Source organism: Falco naumanni, chromosome 3 (assembly GCF_017639655.2).
Source record: "Falco naumanni isolate bFalNau1 chromosome 3, bFalNau1.pat, whole genome shotgun sequence".
NCBI classification, from domain to species: Eukaryota; Metazoa; Chordata; class Aves; order Falconiformes; family Falconidae; genus Falco; species Falco naumanni.
The window spans coordinates 18067423-18090754 of NC_054056.1; the positions used below are offsets into that span (position 1 = coordinate 18067423).

A 23332-nucleotide genomic window follows, 5' to 3' on the forward strand; every position below is an offset into this window, starting at 1 on the left:
AGAACGCAACCACTAGAGGCAGCACGCGCGTGCTTGGCTCTTGAAGAGACACTCTTTTGATGGTCGTGGCAGGCAAGCAGTGACGGGCAAGCCAAAGAAGCCAAGCCTAGCCCAGCAGTGCCAACCTTCCTGCACGCAGCACAGGGAAAGGCACACGCAGCACAGTCCTCGCTGGCTATGTCAGCCACAGCAACGCCCTCTGGCAGGCTTCGTGTCCCTGCTCTCTCTGGGTTGGATTGCGGTTCTGGACCAACACTGAAGAGGGCAGTTGTGGCACCTGCTACGCACGGCCGAGGACGTACAATCAGAACGCCAAAGAAGGCGCCTTCGAAGTCCAATGCTGTAAAACAGACATTAGAATCACCTGTCGCTGTTAACAAAGCGGGAGGATTAGGCAGCACCGGGTGTTGGTCAATCGCTATTTGATTAACAGCCCTTAGATGTTGTACTACATGCTGCTCCTGGGCATGTGGCTTTGCAACAACCCCTGTTTTAGGCAATTATGACTTCTAGGCTCCAGTCCGAGCCAGGATTCCAACTTCATAGGGTACTGGTTTTGTCTTAGCGGCTTCGCTCCCGGTTTCAATTCCACACTTCCTGGTGCTGCTGGGCTGAGCAACCCCCTGGCCCAAGGCAGCTGCTGCCGTGTGGACACAAGCTCTGCCACCTAGGAGGGTCCCAGTGTGCAGGGCTTTTCGGATGGCAGCAAGGCGGTCACAGGCCATGACGCTCAGAAGTAAAGACTCTGCACGGAGAGAGTTCAAGCTGAAAATCATTCGGTAAATATGCAGACCTTGCAACTGGTGCTTCAGCACTTGTGTTTAACGGACTGACTAACAAGGACACTACGGTCTGCACGTGTCGATACCGATCGACTAGCTACGTTGTAAGCAAGAACTATGTTGTCTGCAAGATGTACGAGCCGGGAAGAGAACCAGTGCAACCTGGTTCTGCGCTTGCTGGTGTGGACTCCTCAGCACTGCGCGCCAAAGGGAAAAGTACATCCTGAGGAAGGGTGCGAGCCTTCCTCCCAGAGAGCCCAGCCCAGGACCAGCAGGTGTCAACGCACCCGCGCCAGAGTGAGGAGGCTTATGATACTGAGTTCCTGGACCGAATGGTAATAACCCCGCCTTTTCTTGGGAATCTAATGAATATGTATGCTTCTGTGTAATAGGGATCTGCTTACTTAAGCCTTGGGTGTGCAAGTGAGGAGGAGCGATCCCCCTTGCAGCCGGAGCCCCGATAAACATGCCTGCTTGATAACCCTCCTTGAGTTGTAGAGTTTGATTCCGCACGTCAGCACCGATCAAGAAGGCTACAAAGACCTGTGCAGCACATGCCGAGTAGGAGATGGCCCCGTGTCCTGGTTTCAGCTGGGATGGAGTTAGCTTTCTTCTTCGTAGCTAGTGAAGTGCTGTGTTTTGGCTATGATGTGAGAACAATGTTGTTAGCTGCACTGATGTTTTCGGTTGTTGCTGCCTGGCGTTTCTGCTAAGTCAAGGCCTTTTTGGTTTCTTGGGCCTTGCCAGCCAGAGTGCTGGAGGGGCACAAGAGACTGGGAAGGGACACAGCCAGGTCAGCTGACGTGAAGCAGCCACAGAGGTATTCCGTCCCGTGGGACGTCATGCTTGGTATAGAAACTTGGAGGGTTAGCTGGCGGGGGGATTCTTGCTCAGGGACTGGCTGGGCATCGGTCAGCGGGTGGTGAGCAGTTGTACTGTGCATCATTTCCTTTTTTTCCTTCTCCCTTCCTTTTGATTTTACCCTTTTCCCCCACCTTTCCATCCTAATTGTTATTGTTGTTGTTATTCTTCTTCTTGGTATTGTTACTGTTGTTCTTCACTCTTTCTTCTGTCTAAATTATTACATTGTTCTTATCTCAACCCTCCAGCTTTACATTGCTTTCTGGTTCTCCTCCCCACCCCTCCGGGTGGGGGGGAGTGCGCAAGTGGCTGCATGGCGTTTGGTTGCCGGTAGCGTTTGGTTGCCAGCCGGGGTTAAACCGCGACACAGGATGGAAATGAAGTCTGTGGCATATGTGGGGCTCGAAGGCAAGCTCCTTCCCCAAATCCTCAGCGCAACCCTTGGGTCTTTCTAGACGCGTCTGTCCTGGGTCATGAGAGTCCAGTTTCAGGGTCACTTGTGGCTCATCCACAAGCGCAGCGGGATCCCACCAGGAGCTGGCCAAAGACGTTCTGTGTTTCCAGCTCCTTTCCCCAAGCCCTCCAGGGCGTGATGACCTGTGTTCCCTTCCTCCAGTGCAGCCTCCCCCTCCTCGCTGAGCAGGCCCACTTTCAGCCCTTTGCAGGGACTCTTTCCCTTTGTGCCCGCCTTGTCTGCCTGCAGCCTGCCTCGCTTGGCAGGTGCCGGGCGTGGAAGTCCTTGCCTCGCACAGGAGACTGACTTGAGCTGAAGCCTGGTTTGCTGTGAGCACCGAAACATTTTATTTCAAGCATGTGGTCAGCCTCATCAGGTGTGTGCATCCCGAGGCACGGGCGCAGGGCAGAGCAGCCCTTTGACGCTGAGGTGGCCTTTGCATCGGCAGGCATTGCCCCAAAGGAAACGGTGGTGGCACACTGCAGCCTGCCCTGCGTGCCGTTTGTCCTGCTGCTCACACCGTTTTTCCCCTTAGGTACTGCAGGAGCTCCTGCAGCCGGCTAAAGAAGTCCAGCAGCTTCTGGACTGGAAATGGGCAGGAGCCGCCCCACTGTGCTGCTGTGGGCCTTGGCCTCGCAACGGGGCTTGAGGTGGTGACAAAATGACTCCAAGCGCGTGCTGTTGGAGTAGCCCTCACTGCTGGGCGCAGGCCCATCTGTAGCAGGATCCAGTCGTAGAAGTGCTGAGTGGAGGTGTAAACTCCGGGCTGCCTGGCTCTGGCACAGCCTCTCCCCCAGCTGGTGACACCAACAAGCCAGAAGTAGTCTGCACTGCTGTCTTGGCAGACGAGAGGCCCACCGCTGTCCCCCTGCAGAGGAGGAGAGAGGACAAAGGGGTTGTTGGGTGGCCACCGTCAGCACGGGGGTTGGCTCCTTCTCTCTGACGGCACCTGCCGGAGCTGTGTTCCCTGCAGAGCGAGGCTGTGTCGAGCGAGCCTTGCCTGGGAAGGGGTGGTGGGCTTGTAAGGTGGGGCTGGCTCTCCTCACTGCACGGGGATGGTGGGTGTGTGGGAGAGAGCTGTGGCAGGCTTGGGATGGGGAGCCATGGTCTGCCAAGAACACTAGGAGGGCTTTCTGGGCAGAGCGCCATGCCTCTGGGACAAGAGGGGCGCTGGGCAGGGGCCTGCCGATGGGGAAGGGGGTATAAGCACCCCCGGCGGTGGGGACCTGAAGTGGGAGGGGCACTGGCCAGGCCAAGCACATGCCGGGCCATGTTGGCGTAGTTGCGTGTGGCGGGGCTGCCTGTGCTATGGGGCTTGGCTCGTAGCACGCTCCTACCTGGCAGGTGTCAATGCCGCCCTGCGGATAGCCAGCACAGACGTTGTGCGTGTGGATGGCCCCTCTGTACCACCGGCTGCTGTTACAGACGTTGACATCAATGAGGCGGACCTGGGCCTCCTGCAGCACATCCGTTGATCGTCCAGCTGTGAGCACAGGAAGGAATTAGCAAGCAGCAGCTCACTGGCACTTCTCCTCCCCTGCCTGGCGGAATCCCTTGCCTCGCCCGCGCTTGGCTTTGCATCCTGAGAGGCGTTATAGCGGCATTTCCCTTCCGCCTTGCTCTGGGGAAAGGGCTCAGGCCCATCTCTCAAGAGGCATACGTCCCCGCAGCCTGACTGGGGCTCTGGCCTCTGCTGTCAGGAAGCCCAAGCAATGGCCCCGAGCGTGCCAAGCTTGCGCTCGGCACACGAGTACTTCCGCGGTACTCACATCTTGCAGTCGTGGCACCCCAGCCGCTGATGTAGCAGTTTTTCAGCTGCGAGACTCTCAGCGAGGCATCAGGCACGCAGGCAAGCTGAACGTAGGCGTTGCACTTCACAGGCTGGTCCAGCTCCAGCAAGGCAATGTCGTTGCTCTGCGTGATGTTACTGTAGCCTTGGTGAAGGAGCAGCCGCTTGATGTTGCGCACCTGGGCCTCAGGGCCCAGCTGAGTCAGCCGGGTGGCACCGATCACCACGCGCCACATGGTGATGTAGCTGGAAGGCAAATGGGGAGAGGACTCAGAGGGAGCACAGCCACGTGCTGCAGCAGCCCAGCAGTTGCCCTGCCTTCTGCTTGCCGAGGGAGAGAGGATAGCAGCGCTCGGGAGGGTGGGACTGGCCTCGTGTGCCTCAGGCTCAAGGAGCACCCAGGCCCTGGGCGTCCTGCGAGGAAACGGGGCGGGAGTAGCCCGTGCTGCTGCGCACGGGGCAAGCGCTAGTGTTGTGGGGCTATGCGCGTTCCCGGCGACGCCTTACCTGGCCTCGATGAAGCAGTGGGCTGCTGTCAGGACCCACTGTGCGCTGATGAGGGAGCCTCCGCAGGTATGACCCGTGCCCGCTTGCCAGGGGTTCTGGATGCTGACGATCCAGGGCCAGGCCCCTGCCTGGGCATCTGTGCCACCCACAACGCGCGACATGCCATATGGAAAAGCCGTGGGCCGGAGCCCGCAGGTCCCTCTGTAAAGAGAAACTCCTTAGTGTCCTGCTGGATGGCTGGCACCCCTACGGCTCACGGTCAGCCGTCTTCCCTCCCCACAAGGCGCTGCCTGGCCAGCAGGGCTGGGGAAGCCTGTGGGGCACGCGTGTGTCCACACCCTGCCTCTTTCTGCTTTAGCCCCGTAGGTGAGTACTGCCAACAGCCTGCGTGCTGGCAAGGAAATGAGCCTCCCACACTGGCTGCCCTCCAGCCAAGCCCACAAGGGCTTGCCCAAGCTCCCTCCCAGAGCCTCGGGCCACTTACCCACAGCTGTCCCATGTGCCGTACGCAGGACAGCACATGGCCAGCAGGACGAGGAGGAGGAGCAGCAAATCCATCCCTGCCAGTGACACGTGGCAGCTGCAAGGAGGAGGGCTTGTCACCGCCAGTGCAGCCGCCAACATACTGCCCCCTGAACTCGCGTTGCCCAGGATGCCCTTGGCCCCGGGGGTGATGTCACAGAGTGGCTGGTTGCCACGGGGCTGGGCGTGGTGGCCTCTGCGGGGAGGGGGGGGCAACAGGAGGGGTTCCAAGCAGGACGGGAGGCAGGAGCTGGGATCGCACAGCCCCCACAGAGCCCCACGGAATGCTCCCTTTGCGCGATGAGGGTGGGCAGGCCCCGTGGCAGGCAGCAGCGCCTGGCTCCCGGCTCTGCCTGCTAACAGCTCACAGGAAAAACCAAGCGTGGCGTCGCTACCTCTTTGCGAAGGTCACTGCCGCCCTGCTCTCGGCAGCCCTTTGCCACCTGCTCCTTCCCAATAAAGAGACACACAACAGAGAACGCAACCACTAGAGGCAGCACGCGCGTGCTTGGCTCTTGAAGAGACACTCTTTTGATGGTCGTGGCAGGCAAGCAATGACGGGCAAGCCAAAGAAGCCAAGCCTAGCCCAGCAGTGCCAACCTTCCTTCACACAGCACAGGGAAAGGCACACGCAGCACATCTCTGGGTTGGATTGCGGTTCTGGACCAACACTGAAGAGGGCAGTTGTGGCACCTGCTACGCACGGCCGAGGACGTACAATCAGAACGCCAAAGAAGGCGCCTTCGAAGTCCAATGCTGTAAAACAGACATTAGAATCACCTGTCGCTGTTAACAAAGCGGGAGGATTAGGCAGCACCGGGTGTTGGTCAATCGCTATTTGATTAACAGCCCTTAGATGTTGTACTACATGCTGCTCCTGGGCATGTGGCTTTGCAACAACCCCTGTTTTAGGCAATTATGACTTCTAGGCTCCAGTCCGAGCCAGGATTCCAACTTCATAGGGTACTGGTTTTGTCTTAGCGGCTTCGCTCCCGGTTTCAATTCCACACTTCCTGGTGCTGCTGGGCTGAGCAACCCCCTGGCCCAAGGCAGCTGCTGCCGTGTGGACACAAGCTCTGCCACCTAGGAGGGTCCCAGTGTGCAGGGCTTTTCGGATGGCAGCAAGGCGGTCACAGGCCATGACGCTCAGAAGTAAAGACTCTGCACGGAGAGAGTTCAAGCTGAAAATCATTCGGTAAATATGCAGACCTTGCAACTGGTGCTTCAGCACTTGTGTTTAACGGACTGACTAACAAGGACACTACGGTCTGCACGTGTCGATACCGATCGACTAGCTACGTTGTAAGCAAGAACTATGTTGTCTGCAAGATGTACGAGCCGGGAAGAGAACCAGTGCAACCTGGTTCTGCGCTTGCTGGTGTGGACTCCTCAGCACTGCGCGCCAAAGGGAAAAGTACATCCTGAGGAAGGGTGCGAGCCTTCCTCCCAGAGAGCCCAGCCCAGGACCAGCAGGTGTCAACGCACCCGCGCCAGAGTGAGGAGGCTTATGATACTGAGTTCCTGGACCGAATGGTAATAACCCCGCCTTTTCTTGGGAATCTAATGAATACGTATGCTTCTGTGTAATAGGGATCTGCTTACTTAAGCCTTGGGTGTGCAAGTGAGGAGGAGCGATCCCCCTTGCAGCCGGAGCCCCGATAAACATGCCTGCTTGATAACCCTCCTTGAGTTGTAGAGTTTGATTCCGCACGTCAGCACCGATCAAGAAGGCTACAAAGACCTGTGCAGCACATGCCGAGTAGGAGATGGCCCCGTGTCCTGGTTTCAGCTGGGATGGAGTTAACTTTCTTCTTCGTAGCTAGTGAAGTGCTGTGTTTTGGCTATGATGTGAGAACAATGTTGTTAGCTGCACTGATGTTTTCGGTTGTTGCTGCCTGGCGTTTCTGCTAAGTCAAGGCCTTTTTGGTTTCTTGGGCCTTGCCAGCCAGAGTGCTGGAGGGGCACAAGAGACTGGGAAGGGACACAGCCAGGTCAGCTGACGTGAAGCAGCCACAGAGGTATTCCGTCCCGTGGGACGTCATGCTTGGTATAGAAACTTGGAGGGTTAGCTGGCGGGGGGATTCTTGCTCAGGGACTGGCTGGGCATCGGTCAGCGGGTGGTGAGCAGTTGTACTGTGCATCATTTCCTTTTTTTCCTTCTCCCTTCCTTTTGATTTTACCCTTTTCCCCCACCTTTCCATCCTAATCGTTATTGTTGTTGTTGTTGTTGTTATTCTTCTTCTTGGTATTGTTACTGTTGTTCTTCACTCTTTCTTCTGTCTAAATTATTACATTGTTCTTATCTCAACCCTCCAGCTTTACATTGCTTTCTGGTTCTCCTCCCCACCCCTCCGGGTGGGGGGGAGTGCGCAAGTGGCTGCATGGCGTTTGGTTGCCGGTAGCGTTTGGTTGCCAGCCGGGGTTAAACCGCGACACAGGATGGAAATGAAGTCTGTGGCATATGTGGGGCTCGAAGGCAAGCTCCTTCCCCAAATCCTCAGCGCAACCCTTGGGTCTTTCTAGACGCGTCTGTCCTGGGTCATGAGAGTCCAGTTTCAGGGTCACTTGTGGCTCATCCACAAGCGCAGCGGGATCCCACCAGGAGCTGGCCAAAGACGTTCTGTGTTTCCAGCTCCTTTCCCCAAGCCCTCCAGGGCGTGATGACCTGTGTTCCCTTCCTCCAGTGCAGCCTCCCCCTCCTCCCTGAGCAGGCCCACTTTCAGCCCTTTGCAGGGACTCTTTCCCTTTGTGCCCGCCTTGTCTGCCTGCAGCCTGCCTCGCTTGGCAGGTGCCGGGCGTGGAAGTCCTTGCCTCGCACAGGAGACTGACTTGAGCTGAAGCCTGGTTTGCTGTGAGCACCGAAACATTTTATTTCAAGCATGTGGTCAGCCTCATCAGGTGTGTGCATCCCGAGGCACGGGCGCAGGGCAGAGCAGCCCTTTGACGCTGAGGTGGCCTTTGCATCGGCAGGCATTGCCCCAAAGGAAACGGTGGTGGCACACTGCAGCCTGCCCTGCGTGCCGTTTGTCCTGCTGCTCACACCGTTTTTCCCCTTAGGTACTGCAGGAGCTCCTGCAGCCGGCTAAAGAAGTCCAGCAGCTTCTGGACTGGAAATGGGCAGGAGCCGCCCCACTGTGCTGCTGTGGGCCTTGGCCTCGCAACGGGGCTTGAGGTGGTGACAAAATGACTCCAAGCGCGTGCTGTTGGAGTAGCCCTCACTGCTGGGCGCAGGCCCATCTGTAGCAGGATCCAGTCGTAGAAGTGCTGAGTGGAGGTGTAAACTCCGGGCTGCCTGGCTCTGGCACAGCCTCTCCCCCAGCTGGTGACACCAACAAGCCAGAAGTAGTCTGCACTGCTGTCTTGGCAGACGAGAGGCCCACCGCTGTCCCCCTGCAGAGGAGGAGAGAGGACAAAGGGGTTGTTGGGTGGCCACCGTCAGCACGGGGGTTGGCTCCTTCTCTCTGACGGCACCTGCCGGAGCTGTGTTCCCTGCAGAGCGAGGCTGTGTCGAGCGAGCCTTGCCTGGGAAGGGGTGGTGGGCTTGTAAGGTGGGGCTGGCTCTCCTCACTGCACGGGGATGGTGGGTGTGTGGGAGAGAGCTGTGGCAGGCTTGGGATGGGGAGCCATGGTCTGCCAAGAACACTAGGAGGGCTTTCTGGGCAGAGCGCCATGCCTCTGGGACAAGAGGGGCACTGGGCAGGGGCCTGCCGATGGGGAAGGGGGTATAAGCCCCCCCGGCGGTGGGGACCTGAAGTGGGAGGGGCACTGGCCAGGCCAAGCACATGCCGGGCCATGTTGGCGTAGTTGCGTGTGGCGGGGCTGCCTGTGCTATGGGGCTTGGCTCGTAGCACGCTCCTACCTGGCAGGTGTCAATGCCGCCCTGCGGATAGCCAGCACAGACGTTGTGCGTGTGGATGGCCCCTCTGTACCACCGGCTGCTGTTACAGACGTTGACATCAATGAGGCGGACCTGGGCCTCCTGCAGCACATCCGTTGATCGTCCAGCTGTGAGCACAGGAAGGAATTAGCAAGCAGCAGCTCACTGGCACTTCTCCTCCCCTGCCTGGCGGAATCCCTTGCCTCGCCCGCGCTTGGCTTTGCATCCTGAGAGGCGTTATAGCGGCATTTTCCTTCCGCCTTGCTCTGGGGGAAAGGGCTCAGGCCCATCTCTCAAGAGGCATACGTCCCCGCAGCCTGACTGGGGCTCTGGCCTCTGCTGTCAGGAAGCCCAAGCAATGGCCCCGAGCGTGCCAAGCTTGCGCTCGGCACACGAGTACTTCCGCGGTACTCACATCTTGCAGTCGTGGCACCCCAGCCGCTGATGTAGCAGTTTTTCAGCTGCGAGACTCTCAGCGAGGCATCAGGCACGCAGGCAAGCTGAACGTAGGCGTTGCACTGCACAGGCTGGTCCAGCTCCAGCAAGGCAATGTCGTTGCTCTGCGTGATGTTACTGTAGCCTTGGTGAAGGAGCAGCCGCTTGATGTTGCGCACCTGGGCCTCAGGGCCCAGCTGAGTCAGCTGGGTGGCACCGATCACCACGCGCCACATGGTGATGTAGCTGGAAGGCAAATGGGGAGAGGACTCAGAGGGAGCACAGCCACGTGCTGCAGCAGCCCAGCAGTTGCCCTGCCTTCTGCTTGCCGAGGGAGAGAGGATAGCAGCGCTCGGGAGGGTGGGACTGGCCTCGTGTGCCTCAGGCTCAAGGAGCACCCAGGCCCTGGGCGTCCTGCGAGGAAACGGGGCGGGGAGTAGCCCGTGCTGCTGCGCACGGGGGCAAGCGCTAGTGTTGTGGGGCTATGCGCGTTCCCGGCGATGCCTTACCTGGCCTCGATGAAGCAGTGGGCTGCTGTCAGGACCCACTGTGCGCTGATGAGGGAGCCTCCGCAGGTATGACCCGTGCCCGCTTGCCAGGGGTTCTGGATGCTGACGATCCAGGGCCAGGCCCCTGCCTGGGCATCTGTGCCACCCACAACGCGCGACATGCCATATGGAAAAGCCGTGGGCCGGAGCCCGCAGGTCCCTCTGTAAAGAGAAACTCCTTAGTGTCCTGCTGGATGGCTGGCACCCCTACGGCTCACGGTCAGCCGTCTTCCCTCCCCACAAGGCGCTGCCTGGCCAGCAGGGCTGGGGAAGCCTGTGGGGCACGCGTGTGTCCACACCCTGCCTCTTTCTGCTTTAGCCCCGTAGGTGAGTACTGCCAACAGCCTGCGTGCTGGCAAGGAAATGAGCCTCCCACACTGGCTGCCCTCCAGCCAAGCCCACAAGGGCTTGCCCAAGCTCCCTCCCAGAGCCTCGGGCCACTTACCCACAGCTGTCCCATGTGCCGTACGCAGGACAGCACAGGGCCAGCAGGACGAGGAGGAGGAGCAGCAAATCCATCCCTGCCAGTGACACGTGGCAGCTGCAAGGAGGAGGGCTTGTCACCGCCAGTGCAGCCGCCAACATACTGCCCCCTGAACTCGCGTTGCCCAGGATGCCCTTGGCCCCGGGGGTGATGTCACAGAGTGGCTGGTTGCCACGGGGCTGGGCGTGGTGGCCTCTGCGGGGAGGGGGGGGCAACAGGAGGGGTTCCAAGCAGGACGGGAGGCAGGAGCTGGGATCGCACAGCCCCCACAGAGCCCCGCGGAATGCTCCCTTTGCGCGATGAGGGTGGGCAGGCCCCGTGGCAGGCAGCAGCGCCTGGCTCCCGGCTCTGCCTGCTAACAGCTCACAGGAAAAACCAAGCGTGGCGTCGCTACCTCTTTGTGAAGGTCACTGCCGCCCTGCTCTCGGCAGCCCTTTGCCACCTGCTCCTTCCCAATAAAGAGACACACAACAGAGAACGCAACCACTAGAGGCAGCACGCGCGTGCTTGGCTCTTGAAGAGACACTCTTTTGATGGTCGTGGCAGGCAAGCAATGACGGGCAAGCCAAAGAAGCCAAGCCTAGCCCAGCAGTGCCAACCTTCCTTCACGCAGCACAGGGAAAGGCACACGCAGCACATCTCTGGGTTGGATTGCGGTTCTGGACCAACACTGAAGAGGGCAGTTGTGGCACCTGCTACGCACGGCCGAGGACGTACAATCAGAACGCCAAAGAAGGCGCCTTCGAAGTCCAATGCTGTAAAACAGACATTAGAATCACCTGTCGCTGTTAACAAAGCGGGAGGATTAGGCAGCACCGGGTGTTGGTCAATCGCTATTTGATTAACAGCCCTTAGATGTTGTACTACATGCTGCTCCTGGGCATGTGGCTTTGCAACAACCCCTGTTTTAGGCAATTATGACTTCTAGGCTCCAGTCCGAGCCAGGATTCCAACTTCATAGGGTACTGGTTTTGTCTTAGCGGCTTCGCTCCCGGTTTCAATTCCACACTTCCTGGTGCTGCTGGGCTGAGCAACCCCCTGGCCCAAGGCAGCTGCTGCCGTGTGGACACAAGCTCTGCCACCTAGGAGGGTCCCAGTGTGCAGGGCTTTTCGGATGGCAGCAAGGCGGTCACAGGCCATGATGCTCAGAAGTAAAGACTCTGCACGGAGAGAGTTCAAGCTGAAAATATTTCGGTAAATACGCAGACCTTGCAACTGGTGCTTCAGCACTTGTGTTTAACGGACTGACTAACAAGGACACTACGGTCTGCACGTGTCGATACCGATCGACTAGCTACGTTGTAAGCAAGAACTATGTTGTCTGCAAGATGTACGAGCCGGGAAGAGAACCAGTGCAACCTGGTTCTGCGCTTGCTGGTGTGGACTCCTCAGCACTGCGCGCCAAAGGGAAAAGTACATCCTGAGGAAGGGTGCGAGCCTTCCTCCCAGAGAGCCCAGCCCAGGACCAGCAGGTGTCAACGCACCCGCGCCAGAGTGAGGAGGCTTATGATACTGAGTTCCTGGACCGAATGGTAATAACCCCGCCTTTTCTTGGGAATCTAATGAATACGTATGCTTCTGTGTAATAGGGATCTGCTTACTTAAGCCTTGGGTGTGCAAGTGAGGAGGAGCGATCCCCCTTGCAGCCGGAGCCCCGATAAACATGCCTGCTTGATAACCCTCCTTGAGTTGTAGAGTTTGATTCCGCACGTCAGCACCGATCAAGAAGGCTACAAAGACCTGTGCAGCACATGCCGAGTAGGAGATGGCCCCGTGTCCTGGTTTCAGCTGGGATGGAGTTAACTTTCTTCTTCGTAGCTAGTGAAGTGCTGTGTTTTGGCTATGATGTGAGAACAATGTTGGTAGCTGCACTGATGTTTTCGGTTGTTGCTGCCTGGCGTTTCTGCTAAGTCAAGGCCTTTTTGGTTTCTTGGGCCTTGCCAGCCAGAGTGCTGGAGGGGCACAAGAGACTGGGAAGGGACACAGCCAGGTCAGCTGACGTGAAGCAGCCACAGAGGTATTCCGTCCCGTGGGACGTCATGCTTGGTATAGAAACTTGGAGGGTTAGCTGGCGGGGGGATTCTTGCTCAGGGACTGGCTGGGCATCGGTCAGCGGGTGGTGAGCAGTTGTACTGTGCATCATTTCCTTTTTTTCCTTCTCCCTTCCTTTTGATTTTACCCTTTTCCCCCACCTTTCCATCCTAATCGTTACTGTTGTTGTTGTTGTTGTTATTCTTCTTCTTGGTATTGTTACTGTTGTTCTTCACTCTTTCTTCTGTCTAAATTATTACATTGTTCTTATCTCAACCCTCCAGCTTTACATTGCTTTCTGGTTCTCCTCCCCACCCCTCCGGGTGGGGGGGAGTGCGCAAGTGGCTGCATGGCGTTTGGTTGCCGGTAGCGTTTGGTTGCCAGCCGGGGTTAAACCGCGACACAGGATGGAAATGAAGTCTGTGGCATATGTGGGGCTCGAAGGCAAGCTCCTTCCCCAAATCCTCAGCGCAACCCTTGGGTCTTTCTAGACGCGTCTGTCCTGGGTCATGAGAGTCCAGTTTCAGGGTCACTTGTGGCTCATCCACAAGCGCAGCGGGATCCCACCAGGAGCTGGCCAAAGACGTTCTGTGTTTCCAGCTCCTTTCCCCAAGCCCTCCAGGGCGTGATGACCTGTGTTCCCTTCCTCCAGTGCAGCCTCCCCCTCCTCCCTGAGCAGGCCCACTTTCAGCCCTTTGCAGGGACTCTTTCCCTTTGTGCCCGCCTTGTCTGCCTGCAGCCTGCCTCGCTTGGCAGGTGCCGGGCGTGGAAGTCCTTGCCTCGCACAGGAGACTGACTTGAGCTGAAGCCTGGTTTGCTGTGAGCACCGAAACATTTTATTTCAAGCATGTGGTCAGCCTCATCAGGTGTGTGCATCCCGAGGCACGGGCGCAGGGCAGAGCAGCCCTTTGACGCTGAGGTGGCCTTTGCATCGGCAGGCATTGCCCCAAAGGAAACGGTGGTGGCACACTGCAGCCTGCCCTGCGTGCCGTTTGTCCTGCTGCTCACACCGTTTTTCCCCTTAGGTACTGCAGGAGCTCCTGCAGCCGGCTAAAGAAGTCCAGCAGCTTCTGGACTGGAAATGGGCAGGAGCCGCCCCACTGTGCTGCTGTGGGCCTTGGCCTCGCAACGGGGCTTGAGGTGGTGACAAAATGACTCCAAGCGCGTGCTGTTGGAGTAGCCCTCACTGCTGGGCGCAGGCCCATCTGTAGCAGGATCCAGTCGTAGAAGTGCTGAGTGGAGGTGTAAACTCCGGGCTGCCTGGCTCTGGCACAGCCTCTCCCCCAGCTGGTGACACCAACAAGCCAGAAGTAGTCTGCACTGCTGTCTTGGCAGACGAGAGGCCCACCGCTGTCCCCCTGCAGAGGAGGAGAGAGGACAAAGGGGTTGTTGGGTGGCCACCGTCAGCACGGGGGTTGGCTCCTTCTCTCTGACGGCACCTGCCGGAGCTGTGTTCCCTGCAGAGCGAGGCTGTGTCGAGCGAGCCTTGCCTGGGAAGGGCTGGTGGGCTTGTAAGGTGGGGCTGGCTCTCCTCACTGCACGGGGATGGTGGGTGTGTGGGAGAGAGCTGTGGCAGGCTTGGGATGGGGAGCCATGGTCTGCCAAGAACACTAGGAGGGCTTTCTGGGCAGAGCGCCATGCCTCTGGGACAAGAGGGGCGCTGGGCAGGGGCCTGCCGATGGGGAAGGGGGTATAAGCCCCCCCGGCGGTGGGGACCTGAAGTGGGAGGGGCACTGGCCAGGCCAAGCACATGCCGGGCCATGTTGGCGTAGTTGCGTGTGGCGGGGCTGCCTGTGCTACGGGGCTTGGCTCATAGCACGCTCCTACCTGGCAGGTGTCAATGCCGCCCTGCGGATAGCCAGCACAGACGTTGTGCGTGTGGATGGCCCCTCTGTACCACCGGCTGCTGTTACAGACGTTGACATCAATGAGGTGGACCTGGGCCTCCTGCAGCACATCCGTTGATCGTCCAGCTGTGAGCACAGGAAGGAATTAGCAAGCAGCAGCTCACTGGCACTTCTCCTCCCCTGCCTGGCGGAATCCCTTGCCTCGCCCGCGCTTGGCTTTGCATCCTGAGAGGCGTTATAGCGGCATTTCCCTTCCGCCTTGCTCTGGGGAAAGGGCTCAGGCCCATCTCTCAAGAGGCATACATCCCCGCAGCCTGACTGGGGCTCTGGCCTCTGCTGTCAGGAAGCCCAAGCAATGGCCCCGAGCGTGCCAAGCTTGCGCTCGGCACACGAGTACTTCCGCGGTACTCACATCTTGCAGTCGTGGCACCCCAGCCGCTGATGTAGCAGTTTTTCAGCTGCGAGACTCTCAGCGAGGCATCAGGCACGCAGGCAAGCTGAACGTAGGCGTTGCACTGCACAGGCTGGTCCAGCTCCAGCAAGGCAATGTCGTTGCTCTGCGTGATGTTACTGTAGCCTTGGTGAAGGAGCAGCCGCTTGATGTTGCGCACCTGGGCCTCAGGGCCCAGCTGAGTCAGCCGGGGTGGCACCGATCACCACGCGCCACATGGTGATGTAGCTGGAAGGCAAATGGGGAGAGGACTCAGAGGGAGCACAGCCACGTGCTGCAGCAGCCCAGCAGTTGCCCTGCCTTCTGCTTGCCGAGGGAGAGAGGATAGCAGCGCTCGGGAGGGTGGGACTGGCCTCGCGTGCCTCAGGCTCAGGGAGCACCCAGGCCCTGGGCGTCCTGCGAGGAAACGGGGCGGGAGTAGCCCGTGCTGCTGCGCACGGGGGCAAGCGCTAGTGTTGTGGGGCTATGCGCGTTCCCGGCGACGCCTTACCTGGCCTCGATGAAGCAGTGGGCTGCTGTCAGGACCCACTGTGCGCTGATGAGGGAGCCTCCGCAGGTATGACCCGTGCCCCGCTTGCCAGGGGTTCTGGATGCTGACGATCCAGGGCCAGGCCCCTGCCTGGGCATCTGTGCCACCCACAACGCGCGACATGCCATATGGAAAAGCCGTGGGCCGGAGCCCGCAGGTCCCTCTGTAAAGAGAAACTCCTTAGTGTCCTGCTGGATGGCTGGCACCCCTACGGCTCACGGTCAGCCGTCTTCCCTCCCCACAAGGCGCTGCCTGGCCAGCAGGGCTGGGGAAGCCTGTGGGGCACGCGTGTGTCCACACCCTGCCTCTTTCTGCTTTAGCCCCGTAGGTGAGTACTGCCAACAGCCTGCGTGCTGGCAAGGAAATGAGCCTCCCACACTGGCTGCCCTCCAGCCAAGCCCACAAGGGCTTGCCCAAGCTCCCTCCCAGAGCCTCGGGCCACTTACCCACAGCTGTCCCATGTGCCGTACGCAGGACAGCACATGGCCAGCAGGACGAGGAGGAGGAGCAGCAAATCCATCCCTGCCAGTGACACGTGGCAGCTGCAAGGAGGAGGGCTTGTCACTGCCAGTGCAGCCGCCAACATACTGCCCCCTGAACTCGCATTGCCCAGGATGCCCTTGGCCCCGGGGGTGATGTCACAGAGTGGCTGGTTGCCACGGGGCTGGGCGTGGTGGCCTCTGCGGGGAGGGGGGGGCAACAGGAGGGGTTCCAAGCAGGACAGGAGGCAGGAGCTGGGATCGCACAGCCCCCACAGAGCCCCGCGGAATGCTCCCTTTGCGCGATGAGGGTGGGCAGGCCCCGTGGCAGGCAGCAGCGCCTGGCTCCCGGCTCTGCCTGCTAACAGCTCACAGGAAAAACCAAGCGTGGCGTCGCTACCCTCTTTGCAAAGGTCACTGCCGCCCTGCTCTCGGCAGCCCTTTGCCACCTGCTCCTTCCCAATAAAGAGACACACAACAGAGAACGCAACCACTAGAGGCAGCACGCGCGTGCTTGGCTCTTGAAGAGACACTCTTTTGATGGTCGTGGCAGGCAAGCAATGACGGGCAAGCCAAAGAAGCCAAGCCTAGCCCAGCAGTGCCAACCTTCCTTCACGCAGCACAGGGAAAGGCACACGCAGCACATCTCTGGGTTGGATTGCGGTTCTGGACCAACACTGAAGAGGGCAGTTGTGGCACCTGCTACGCACGGCCGAGGACGTACAATCAGAACGCCAAAGAAGGCGCCTTCGAAGTCCAATGCTGTAAAACAGACATTAGAATCACCTGTCGCTGTTAACAAAGCGGGAGGATTAGGCAGCACCGGGTGTTGGTCAATCGCTATTTGATTAACAGCCCTTAGATGTTGTACTACATGCTGCTCCTGGGCATGTGGCTTTGCAACAACCCCTGTTTTAGGCAATTATGACTTCTAGGCTCCAGTCCGAGCCAGGATTCCAACTTCATAGGGTACTGGTTTTGTCTTAGCGGCTTCGCTCCCGGTTTCAATTCCACACTTCCTGGTGCTGCTGGGCTGAGCAACCCCCTGGCCCAAGGCAGCTGCTGCCGTGTGGACACAAGCTCTGCCACCTAGGAGGGTCCCAGTGTGCAGGGCTTTTCGGATGGCAGCAAGGCGGTCACAGGCCATGACGCTCAGAAGTAAAGACTCTGCACGGAGAGAGTTCAAGCTGAAAATCATTCGGTAAATATGCAGACCTTGCAACTGGTGCTTCAGCACTTGTGTTTAACGGACTGACTAACAAGGACACTACGGTCTGCACGTGTCGATACCGATCGACTAGCTACGTTGTAAGCAAGAACTATGTTGTCTGCAAGATGTACGAGCCGGGAAGAGAACCAGTGCAACCTGGTTCTGCGCTTGCTGGTGTGGACTCCTCAGCACTGCGCGCCAAAGGGAAAAGTACATCCTGAGGAAGGGTGCGAGCCTTCCTCCCAGAGAGCCCAGCCCAGGACCAGCAGGTGTCAACGCACCCGCGCCAGAGTGAGGAGGCTTATGATACTGAGTTCCTGGACCGAATGGTAATAACCCCGCCTTTTCTTGGGAATCTAATGAATACGTATGCTTCTGTGTAATAGGGATCTGCTTACTTAAGCCTTGGGTGTGCAAGTGAGGAGGAGCGATCCCCCTTGCAGCCGGAGCCCCGATAAACATGCCTGCTTGATAACCCTCCTTGAGTTGTAGAGTTTGATTCCGCACGTCAGCACCGATCAAGAAGGCTACAAAGACCTGTGCAGCACATGCCGAGTAGGAGATGGCCCCGTGTCCTGGTTTCAGCTGGGATGGAGTTAACTTTCTTCTTCGTAGCTAGTGAAGTGCTGTGTTTTGGCTATGATGTGAGAACAATGTTGGTAGCTGCACTGATGTTTTCGGTTGTTGCTGCCTGGCGTTTCTGCTAAGTCAAGGCCTTTTTGGTTTCTTGGGCCTTGCCAGCCAGAGTGCTGGAGGGGCACAAGAGACTGGGAAGGGACACAGCCAGGTCAGCTGACGTGAAGCAGCCACAGAGGTATTCCGTCCCGTGGGACGTCATGCTTGGTATAGAAACTTGGAGGGTTAGCTGGCGGGGGGGATTCTTGCTCAGGGACTGGCTGGGCATCGGTCAGCGGGTGGTGAGCAGTTGTACTGTGCATCATTTCCTTTTTTTTCCTTCTCCCTTCCTTTTGATTTTACCCTTTTCCCCCACCTTTCCATCCTAATCGTTATTGTTGTTGTTGTTGTTGTTATTCTTCTTCTTGGTATTGTTACTGTTGTTCTTCACTCTTTCTTCTGTCTAAATTATTACATTGTTCTTATCTCAACCCTCCAGCTTTACATTGCTTTCTGGTTCTCCTCCCCACCCCTCCGGGTGGGGGGGAGTGCGCAAGTGGCTGCATGGCGTTTGGTTGCCGGTAGCGTTTGGTTGCCAGCCGGGGTTAAACCGCGACACAGGATGGAAATGAAGTCTGTGGCATATGTGGGGCTCGAAGGCAAGCTCCTTCCCCAAATCCTCAGCGCAACCCTTGGGTCTTTCTAGACGCGTCTGTCCTGGGTCATGAGAGTCCAGTTTCAGGGTCACTTGTGGCTCATCCACAAGCGCAGCGGGATCCCACCAGGAGCTGGCCAAAGACGTTCTGTGTTTCCAGCTCCTTTCCCCAAGCCCTCCAGGGCGTGATGACCTGTGTTCCCTTCCTCCAGTGCAGCCTCCCCCTCCTCCCTGAGCAGGCCCACTTTCAGCCCTTTGCAGGGACTCTTTCCCTTTGTGCCCGCCTTGTCTGCCTGCAGCCTGCCTCGCTTGGCAGGTGCCGGGCGTGGAAGTCCTTGCCTCGCACAGGAGACTGACTTGAGCTGAAGCCTGGTTTGCTGTGAGCACCGAAACATTTTATTTCAAGCATGTGGTCAGCCTCATCAGGTGTGTGCATCCCGAGGCACGGGCGCAGGGCAGAGCAGCCCTTTGACGCTGAGGTGGCCTTTGCATCGGCAGGCATTGCCCCAAAGGAAACGGTGGTGGCACACTGCAGCCTGCCCTGCGTGCCGTTTGTCCTGCTGCTCACACCGTTTTTTCCCCTTAGGTACTGCAGGAGCTCCTGCAGCCGGCTAAAGAAGTCCAGCAGCTTCTGGACTGGAAATGGGCAGGAGCCGCCCCACTGTGCTGCTGTGGGCCTTGGCCTCGCAACGGGGCTTGACGTGGTGACAAAATGACTCCAAGCGCGTGCTGTTGGAGTAGCCCTCACTGCTGGGCGCAGGCCCATCTGTAGCAGGATCCAGTCGTAGAAGTGCTGAGTGGAGGTGTAAACTCCGGGCTGCCTGGCTCTGGCACAGCCTCTCCCCCAGCTGGTGACACCAACAAGCCAGAAGTAGTCTGCACTGCTGTCTTGGCAGACGAGAGGCCCACCGCTGTCCCCCTGCAGAGGAGGAGAGAGGACAAAGGGGTTGTTGGGTGGCCACCGTCAGCACGGGGGTTGGCTCCTTCTCTCTGACGGCACCTGCCGGAGCTGTGTTCCCTGCAGAGCGAGGCTGTGTCGAGCGAGCCTTGCCTGGGAAGGGGTGGTGGGCTTGTAAGGTGGGGCTGGCTCTCCTCACTGCACGGGGATGGTGGGTGTGTGGGAGAGAGCTGTGGCAGGCTTGGGATGGGGAGCCATGGTCTGCCAAGAACACTAGGAGGGCTTTCTGGGCAGAGCGCCATGCCTCTGGGACAAGAGGGGCGCTGGGCAGGGGCCCTGCCGATGGGGAAGGGGGTATAAGCCCCCCCGGCGGTGGGGACCTGAAGTGGGAGGGGCACTGGCCAGGCCAAGCACATGCCGGGCCATGTTGGCGTAGTTGCGTGTGGCGGGGCTGCCTGTGCTATGGGGCTTGGCTCGTAGCACGCTCCTACCTGGCAGGTGTCAATGCCGCCCTGCGGATAGCCAGCACAGACGTTGTGCGTGTGGATGGCCCCTCTGTACCACCGGCTGCTGTTACAGACGTTGACATCAATGAGGCGGACCTGGGCCTCCTGCAGCACATCCGTTGATCGTCCAGCTGTGAGCACAGGAAGGAATTAGCAAGCAGCAGCTCACTGGCACTTCTCCTCCCCTGCCTGGCGGAATCCCTTGCCTCGCCCGCGCTTGGCTTTGCATCCTGAGAGGCGTTATAGCGGCATTTCCCTTCCGCCTTGCTCTGGGGAAAGGGCTCAGGCCCATCTCTCAAGAGGCATACGTCCCCGCAGCCTGACTGGGGCTCTGGCCTCTGCTGTCAGGAAGCCCAAGCAATGGCCCCGAGCGTGCCAAGCTTGCGCTCGGCACACGAGTACTTCCGCGGTACTCACATCTTGCAGTCGTGGCACCCCAGCCGCTGATGTAGCAGTTTTTCAGCTGCGAGACTCTCAGCGAGGCATCGGGCACGCAGGCAAGCTGAACGTAGGCGTTGCACTGCACAGGCTGGTCCAGCTCCAGCAAGGCAATGTCGTTGCTCTGCGTGATGTTACTGTAGCCTTGGTGAAGGAGCAGCCGCTTGATGTTGCGCACCTGGGCCTCAGGGCCCAGCTGAGTCAGCCGGGTGGCACCGATCACCACGCGCCACATGGTGATGTAGCTGGAAGGCAAATGGGGAGAGGACTCAGAGGGAGCACAGCCACGTGCTGCAGCAGCCCAGCAGTTGCCCTGCCTTCTGCTTGCCGAGGGAGAGAGGAGAGCAGCGCTCGGGAGGGTGGGACTGGCCTCGTGTGCCTCAGGCTCAAGGAGCACCCAGGCCCTGGGCGTCCTGCGAGGAAACGGGGCGGGAGTAGCCCGTGCTGCTGCGCACGGGGCAAGCGCTAGTGTTGTGGGGCTATGCGCGTTCCCGGCGACGCCTTACCTGGCCTCGATGAAGCAGTGGGCTGCTGTCAGGACCCACTGTGCGCTGATGAGGGAGCCTCCGCAGGTATGACCCGTGCCCGCTTGCCAGGGGTTCTGGATGCTGACGATCCAGGGCCAGGCCCCTGCCTGGGCATCTGTGCCACCCACAACGCGCGACATGCCATATGGAAAAGCCGTGGGCCGGAGCCCGCAGGTCCCTCTGTAAAGAGAAACTCCTTAGTGTCCTGCTGGATGGCTGGCACCCCTACGGCTCACGGTCAGTCCGTCTTCCCTCCCCACAAGGCGCTGCCTGGCCAGCAGGGCTGGGGAAGCCTGTGGGGCACGCGTGTGTCCACACCCTGCCTCTTTCTGCTTTAGCCCCGTAGGTGAGTACTGCCAACAGCCTGCGTGCTGGCAAGGAAATGAGCCTCCCACACTGGCTGCCCTCCAGCCAAGCCCACAAGGGCTTGCCCAAGCTCCCTCCCAGAGCCTCGGGCCACTTACCCACAGCTGTCCCATGTGCCGTACGCAGGACAGCACATGGCCAGCAGGACGAGGAGGAGGAGCAGCAAATCCATCCCTGCCAGTGACACGTGGCAGCTGCAAGGAGGAGGGCTTGTCACCGCCAGTGCAGCCGCCAACATACTGCCCCCTGAACTCGCGTTGCCCAGGATGCCCTTGGCCCCGGGGGTGATGTCACAGAGTGGCTGGTTGCCACGGGGCTGGGCGTGGTGGCCTCTGCGGGGAGGGGGGGCAACAGGAGGGGTTCCAAGCAGGACGGGAGGCAGGAGCTGGGATCGCACAGCCCCCACAGAGCCCCACGGAATGCTCCCTTTGCGCGATGAGGGTGGGCAGGCCCCGTGGCAGGCAGCAGCGCCTGGCTCCCGGCTCTGCCTGCTAACAGCTCACAGGAAAAACCAAGCGTGGCGTCGCTACCTCTTTGCAAAGGTCACTGCCGCCCTGCTCTCGGCAGCCCTTTGCCACCTGCTCCTTCCCAATAAAGAGACACACAACAGAGAACGCAACCACTAGAGGCAGCACGCGCGTGCTTGGCTCTTGAAGAGACACTCTTTTGATGGTCGTGGCAGGCAAGCAATGACGGGCAAGCCAAAGAAGCCAAGCCTAGCCCAGCAGTGCCAACCTTCCTTCACGCAGCACAGGGAAAGGCACACGCAGCACATCTCTGGGTTGGATTGCGGTTCTGGACCAACACTGAAGAGGGCAGTTGTGGCACCTGCTACGCACGGCCGAGGACGTACAATCAGAACGCCAAAGAAGGCGCCTTCGAAGTCCAATGCTGTAAAACAGACATTAGAATCACCTGTCGCTGTTAACAAAGCGGGAGGATTAGGCAGCACCGGGTGTTGGTCAATCGCTATTTGATTAACAGCCCTTAGATGTTGTACTACATGCTGCTCCTGGGCATGTGGCTTTGCAACAACCCCTGTTTTAGGCAATTATGACTTCTAGGCTCCAGTCCGAGCCAGGATTCCAACTTCATAGGGTACTGGTTTTGTCTTAGCGGCTTCGCTCCCGGTTTCAATTCCACACTTCCTGGTGCTGCTGGGCTGAGCAACCCCCTGGCCCAAGGCAGCTGCTGCCGTGTGGACACAAGCTCTGCCACCTAGGAGGGTCCCAGTGTGCAGGGCTTTTCGGATGGCAGCAAGGCGGTCACAGGCCATGACGCTCAGAAGTAAAGACTCTGCACGGAGAGAGTTCAAGCTGAAAATCATTCGGTAAATATGCAGACCTTGCAACTGGTGCTTCAGCACTTGTGTTTAACGGACTGACTAACAAGGACACTACGGTCTGCACGTGTCGATACCGATCGACTAGCTACGTTGTAAGCAAGAACTATGTTGTCTGCAAGATGTACGAGCCGGGAAGAGAACCAGTGCAACCTGGTTCTGCGCTTGCTGGTGTGGACTCCTCAGCACTGCGCGCCAAAGGGAAAAGTACATCCTGAGGAAGGGTGCGAGCCTTCCTCCCAGAGAGCCCAGCCCAGGACCAGCAGGTGTCAACGCACCCGCGCCAGAGTGAGGAGGCTTATGATACTGAGTTCCTGGACCGAATGGTAATAACCCCGCCTTTTCTTGGGAATCTAATGAATACGTATGCTTCTGTGTAATAGGGATCTGCTTACTTAAGCCTTGGGTGTGCAAGTGAGGAGGAGCGATCCCCCTTGCAGCCGGAGCCCCGATAAACATGCCTGCTTGATAACCCTCCTTGAGTTGTAGAGTTTGATTCCGCACGTCAGCACCGATCAAGAAGGCTACAAAGACCTGTGCAGCACATGCCGAGTAGGAGATGGCCCCGTGTCCTGGTTTCAGCTGGGATGGAGTTAACTTTCTTCTTCGTAGCTAGTGAAGTGCTGTGTTTTGGCTATGATGTGAGAACAATGTTGGTAGCTGCACTGATGTTTTCGGTTGTTGCTGCCTGGCGTTTCTGCTAAGTCAAGGCCTTTTTGGTTTCTTGGGCCTTGCCAGCCAGAGTGCTGGAGGGGCACAAGAGACTGGGAAGGGACACAGCCAGGTCAGCTGACGTGAAGCAGCCACAGAGGTATTCCGTCCCGTGGGACGTCATGCTTGGTATAGAAACTTGGAGGGTTAGCTGGCGGGGGGATTCTTGCTCAGGGACTGGCTGGGCATCGGTCAGCGGGTGGTGAGCAGTTGTACTGTGCATCATTTCCTTTTTTTCCTTCTCCCTTCCTTTTGATTTTACCCTTTTCCCCCACCTTTCCATCCTAATCGTTATTGTTGTTGTTGTTATTCTTCTTCTTGGTATTGTTACTGTTGTTCTTCACTCTTTCTTCTGTCTAAATTATTACATTGTTCTTATCTCAACCCTCCAGCTTTACATTGCTTTCTGGTTCTCCTCCCCACCCCTCCGGGTGGGGGGGAGTGCGCAAGTGGCTGCATGGCGTTTGG

General features: G+C 58.6%; 3 protein-coding genes and 1 pseudogene across 3 annotated transcripts; all 4 read right to left on the reverse strand.

Moving 5' to 3' along the window:
• Positions 1 to 2287: 2287 nt before the first annotated feature.
• On the reverse strand, positions 2288 to 5119 carry LOC121084402 (acrosin-like). Its single transcript, XM_040585790.1, has 4 exons — positions 4394 to 5119; positions 3867 to 4132; positions 3435 to 3580; positions 2288 to 2965 (listed from the first exon to the last, which is right to left on the reverse strand). The coding sequence occupies exons 1-4, from the start codon at positions 4552 to 4554 to the stop codon at positions 2612 to 2614; spliced, it is 927 nt and encodes a 308-aa protein (XP_040441724.1). The 5' UTR covers positions 4555 to 5119; the 3' UTR covers positions 2288 to 2611.
• A 2188-nt stretch (positions 5120 to 7307) lies between these two features.
• On the reverse strand, positions 7308 to 10463 carry LOC121084409 (acrosin-like). Its single transcript, XM_040585796.1, has 5 exons — positions 10221 to 10463; positions 9737 to 9937; positions 9208 to 9473; positions 8775 to 8920; positions 7308 to 8305 (listed from the first exon to the last, which is right to left on the reverse strand). The coding sequence occupies exons 1-5, from the start codon at positions 10358 to 10360 to the stop codon at positions 7952 to 7954; spliced, it is 1107 nt and encodes a 368-aa protein (XP_040441730.1). The 5' UTR covers positions 10361 to 10463; the 3' UTR covers positions 7308 to 7951.
• Positions 10464 to 12650: 2187 nt separating this feature from the next.
• Positions 12651 to 15676, reverse strand: LOC121084410 (annotated as a pseudogene).
• Positions 15677 to 18656: 2980 nt separating this feature from the next.
• LOC121084408 (acrosin-like) lies at positions 18657 to 20660 on the reverse strand (the record flags this gene model as incomplete). The annotated part of the gene is made up of 4 exons (XM_040585794.1): positions 20425 to 20660; positions 19898 to 20163; positions 19466 to 19611; positions 18657 to 18995 (listed from the first exon to the last, which is right to left on the reverse strand). Coding segments are annotated over exons 1-4 (912 nt in total), but the record flags the coding sequence as incomplete, so codon positions are not given.
• Positions 20661 to 23332: the final 2672 nt, after the last annotated feature.